The sequence below is a fragment of the Fusarium odoratissimum genome (assembly GCF_000260195.1).
Source record: "Fusarium odoratissimum NRRL 54006 unplaced genomic scaffold supercont1.6, whole genome shotgun sequence".
Lineage (NCBI taxonomy): Eukaryota > Fungi > Ascomycota > Sordariomycetes > Hypocreales > Nectriaceae > Fusarium > Fusarium odoratissimum.
This window is the reverse complement of record NW_022158692.1, coordinates 130,815-135,957: the sequence shown is the minus strand read 5'-3', so window position 1 is coordinate 135,957 and position 5,143 is coordinate 130,815. Positions and strand designations below refer to the sequence as shown.

Sequence of the window (5,143 nt, the reverse complement as noted above, 5' to 3'; positions counted from 1 at the left end):
TACTTGCAGCGCGTCGGATTCCTAGCTTTGGGTTATTTTGAAGGGCCTGAAGGGCAAGAAGGATTCTAGCTTCATTTGAAGATTGTGGCATACTGGGTTGTTGTATAGTATTTGATCAGATAGTAATGATGTAAGATGAGGGATTTTTGGTCAGCATACTTGTCCGGTCAGCATGCTTATCAACCACGTTACTTTACTTATTATTTATTATAGAATGTTTAAAGGCATGGCTATAAGACTTTAAGAGGCATAGTATAAGAATGTAAAGAAATTTTACTTTTTGTAGATTAAGAATAAAAGAAATAAAATAAAGAGAAATTTATATATAAAATAGTATTTTAAATTTAGCAGTTAGGAGGCTAGCTAGTTTAGATCTTAGTATATTTTACTTTATTTAACTAAAATTAAGTAGAGTTATTAATAACTTTTAATTATTATAATTAGTATATTAATATAATAATAGGGTTTTTTAATTATAAATAAATTAAGCTATACTAAGTGTATTATTAATAGATATATTTAATTAGATTTAAATTAGGGGAATGTATAAGGTAATTAATTGAAATAAACCTATATAAAAGTAATTAATCCCTCATAGCTTTAGTAATATATATATATATAAGTATTATCTTAAAAAGAATTATTAATATTATTAATAAAAGGAAGAAGACCTTTTATTAGGGCTTTATAATAAGACCAGCTAAAATAACCTTCTTTTTTGGAGGTCTTATCCCTTATTATAGGGATAAGATAAGTCCTTTACCTTCTAATAATACCTCCCTAGAATATAATTAATTAATAAGCTTTTTTATAAAATTGAATATTAACTAGGTTTTTATAGTATTTCTTGTTAAGCTAGTAAAAGATTTAGCTGTTAGGGTTATTTAAGGTATTTTATATAGTAATTTTATTACTAAAGTAAATCTATATAAAAAGGTTAATTAAAATAGCTTTATTTTTAATTTATTTATATATATATAATTATTAAAATATTAAAGCTAAAACCTATAGTATTTATGCCTTTTTCTTATATATTCTTTTAATAATTTAATATATCTTTTTAACCTCTATTTATAATACGAATAGCTCTATAAATAATACTTTAAAGTATAAATAAAGGTATCTAATTCTAGTTTATATAAAATATTATTTTAGGCAATCTTATAATGCCGATTAATATATAAATTAATCCTAATAATCTGCAGAGATATAAGTTTCCTAGGATGCCTGTTTCAATAGCTGTGAGGCAAGGTTACAGTGTTGTTCCTATTGTTGTTTTATCTTTGAGATTGTCCCTTGAGTTATTGAGAAGTTATTTGCAACTTCCCTCAAGATTACCGGCCTATAGCTCTGCTATTATAGCTGCTATTTACTCCGGAGTAAATTAATAATTAAAGTCGGTGGGGCCGGCCGGCGTTACAAGTATGCCTTTCATAAAAACCACTTTTTGCTATGTCTAGGTCTCTTTTAGCTAGGAAAGTAGCTGTTTTTTTAAGACTTAAAGCTTTCTATTATTCCTCCTTACTTTCTTTATCTCTTTATATCTCTACCTCTCTTTATAGCTATACTATAGTTGGAGGAAAACCCCTAGGCAAACAGAGCTTAAATAATGTAGCCTTACCCTAATCCAAACCCTAACATCCTGCAGTCAGAATCGTGTCCTAAATGTTGTTACTTTCGACCTTCTTACCAAATACCTACTGTGCCTGCTGCAGCGCTTCCTGTGCTGGAGTGGTGAACATGGTTCTATCCCCGAAACATCTTCCAGATCCGTCTCAAACGAACTAATCAACCTGCAACAGGATGCTTCCACTGCTGCCAGCCAACCCAAGCCTGAAATATAGACACAGCCAACGCTAGTGCACCCAGTATTATTGCAATAGCCACACCTGCCAGTGTCACCATCATGACATACCGAGCACCGCTTTTCCTTTCCAGCCACTTCTCCAAATACCCTCGGGGTGTTGGGTTGTCAAGCTCCTCATAGAGTTCGACTAGTCTTTGTTCAAGGTAGCGATATCCAGAGGAGGTCTCCCCTGCGACTTGGTACGTCGAAGGCTCGTATCTGAGACAATCTGCATCTAGGTTGTGTTTCGAGATTAGTGAGCGAAGCAAGATCGTGGCATCTGCTGTCGAAGGGAATAAAGTTCTCTGAATTGAATTCAGGACTTCCATGGCGATCCTTCGAGAAATATAGCTCCTTGTTGAGCCGGTGTTAGCAAGGTCAGGCGCAAATGCGTTTTTAGAGATTGAGATACTGACTTCGCGTCCACCTGACTGGCGATAAGAACCTCTTTCAGAAATGATGTGTGATGAAAGAGTTCCACCGTCCCATCTTTTTGGTTCAACTTAAGATGATTCGATAACTCGTTCGTTGGAACAAAGCAAAGTCTAGCCACCTTGGAGAGTCTTCGCGCAGTTACTCTATCGTTTATTTGGTGGAAGGTGGCAGCACCCTCTTCCAATCCAGAATATTCAGTGGTTGGAAACACGCTCGACATAAACTGAGGCCACGTCATATCATGCGCCCATGGAGCGGGCTGTAGACCTGCCTCAAGCGTATCTGCCGATCTCGCTTCAAGGGAACAGGTTACCATTGTCATGACTCTCAGAGCGAGATCCAACGCCCTGTTTTGGTCCGTAGGCATGGGCATTTGATCAGTGCTTCGATTGGAGAAACAGATAGCTGTCAGCTCAGACCTCTTTTTATCCGAGTTGTCTTTCAGTAGGCGGATGATGGACATTAGATCTGTGTGGCTTTGTAGCGCTGGAGGGGCTCCAACAACCATGTCGGGAACATAGTCGGCAGTGATTTTCCGATAATAGTCAAAGAACAACCTCATTCTACTCCAGCGTACCCCAGGACATATTTGTGGAGAGCACGGTTGCTGTCCTGGCCCGACTTTGCAATTGTCGCATAGTTTCCAGTTCCATAACACTACAACAAGATTTTGAAGATCCTGGTCGGTGAGATCTTTGAGAGGATAAGGTGAGGGAAGGTCAAACATGGATGAGTTTATGGGAAGTCCAAATATGTTGATGGATACAAAAGAAAAGCACAACAGAATGGCTAAAAACCAATTCAAGTGTCTTTTAAGGCTAAGAGCCTAGTTTTCATTAAGATGCAATATACGGGGCCCTATGCAGTGTGGCTTGGGCGTTGCAAGTCTAGAGGCCTCATTATTGGTCGTCAGCACTTATCGAGTCTGCCTCGTTATGCGCCACGGCCGCTATTTTCAGCTCCGCATCTGATCTGACGCACGTCTGCTCCCTGTTTTCATTCATCACCGTCCCACCGTTTCACCAATGTCACTTTGAGTTATTAAACCAATCTTTGGATGGATGATCCGCGACCAGATTGTCGTATGGATGAGGATATCCATACCGACCAAGATTCAGGATATGGTGGATCCAGGAATCCGAGCCATGGATCGAATTCCGAAAGTCAATCTGGTCGTGGTGATGGATTGACCTTGTCTTGTTCTCGTCCTCGTCCTCGTCCTCGCCCTCAGCCTACCACTCCCAACGATGCTGAAATGCAACGGGCCCCAATTCGGCCTATCGCAAAGCCAATTGACGAACAAACTGCGAGGCGTGCTAGCGACGTAATTGAACAAATAAGCGGGCTTTTGGCAGAGTGTATGCTCAAGTCAAAAAAACGGAAATACTTGTCAAGATCAAAGCGACAACTGCCTGCAATGTCGATAAGAGCCGTCATGCTTGGAACAACTATCGAGGATGCCAAAGCCTCCCTCGTCATCTTCTGCTCCGACGAGGATGGTGCGCATGATACAATTCGAAAATTCTTACGCAAGTCGTTTGTGAAGGACCTCTATCAGCCCAACGACAGTGCCATGTCCTCGTTTGACGTGCATATCTTTGGTGCATCACCAAGCACGCGATCCAGTGTTGAAGTCGGCATTCCAAGTTCAGAAAGCCTTACCTACACTCACTGTGGAATGCCAATTTCCATCACTACTCAAGGCTTCCGTAAAGAGAGCGCCATGGCAACAATGGGCGGCGTCCTGCAATTCGATGCGCCACGGTGGATACACAGCTCATATCGTGTCTATGGTTTGACCGTTGCCCATGCAATATATTCCCAGACAAATAGCGATGGTGACGATGACGAAGATTTTTCCATGTCGGATAACGACAGCGATGACTGCGATGACAGTTCTTTGAACAGCTCTTCCGAAAGCGATGCTTCATATCCGGCCTCACCTCTGCAAGTTGACTGGGGCGTATCGATTGAAGCGGACCAAAAAGCGAGACCAGCTATCCCACATCCATCTCTATCAGGTTCCGTCTTCGCGCAACCTATAGCATACTCATCTCTGAGTAACACCGGATCCTGTCGAGATTGGGCATTGTTTAAGTTTCCGACATGGGAGGTCCCATTGAAGCCCAACATGCTGGTGGCCGACGGAAAACCTCCAGCTCTGCTCAAGATACCCTCTTCTCTGCTCGGTATTCCGATCAGTCGATCAGTATACATCAAAACAGGATTCTCTGGGACGAAAGAAGCAACCATCTCGGCTGGTCTGAGCCAAATACTTCTCCAGCCTGGGACCGAGTTTGTAAGAGCGTATACTGTGGAGCTTAGTAAAAGCACAGGTGAGTATACAAGAGCGCACTTTAGTATAGGAACTAATAAAATTATAGACATAGGACCAGGGGATTCTGGATCCTGGGTAGTTGACGCTGCGACATTGGAAGTTTACGGCCACCTTGTTGCGACAGACATGCTCTCGTGTAGTTATGTCATTCCTTTGGTTGACATCCTTGAGGATATCAGGCTTCAAGTTGAGCAAGTTTCCATCGATTTCCCTTCTCTCAACCACCGGGCAGTCAAACGAAAGGGAGGCGAGTTGTCCTAAACGATGATCATGTGGCAGGGCATTCTCAGCTCTTTCGCTCCTATAAATCACCATCCGACGACAAAGATTCTAATGTTTTGAACTGGAGTACATCTGTGTTAGATATTCCATTTTCAGATGAGCCTTTAAAGTTAGATGACTAGCCATAGCGGGATGTTGGATAGCTTAGAATCTGGCGAAAGCATAGCGATAGAAACAGCAGAATCTGCGTGTGGTTCCCACCAATATAATCAAGATACACTTTCCGTCATCACTACCGTTGG

The 5,143-nt window shown here is 41.1% G+C and overlaps 2 protein-coding genes across 2 annotated transcripts; one reads left to right on the top strand and one right to left on the bottom strand.

Moving 5' to 3' along the window:
* Positions 1-1,788: 1,788 nt before the first annotated feature.
* Positions 1,789-2,924, bottom strand: FOIG_04633 (uncharacterized protein; the record flags this gene model as incomplete). The annotated part of the gene is made up of 2 exons (XM_031202922.1): positions 2,263-2,924; positions 1,789-2,200 (listed from the first exon to the last, which is right to left on the bottom strand). Exons 1-2 carry the CDS (start codon positions 2,841-2,843, stop codon positions 1,789-1,791), a joined length of 993 nt encoding a protein of 330 aa, XP_031066501.1. The 5' UTR covers positions 2,844-2,924.
* Positions 2,925-3,338: 414 nt separating this feature from the next.
* FOIG_04632 (uncharacterized protein) lies at positions 3,339-4,880 on the top strand (the record flags this gene model as incomplete). Its single annotated transcript, XM_031202921.1, has 2 exons — positions 3,339-4,617; positions 4,666-4,880. 2 exons carry the CDS (start codon positions 3,339-3,341, stop codon positions 4,878-4,880), a joined length of 1,494 nt encoding a protein of 497 aa, XP_031066500.1.
* Between the last annotated feature and the right edge of the window lie 263 nt (positions 4,881-5,143).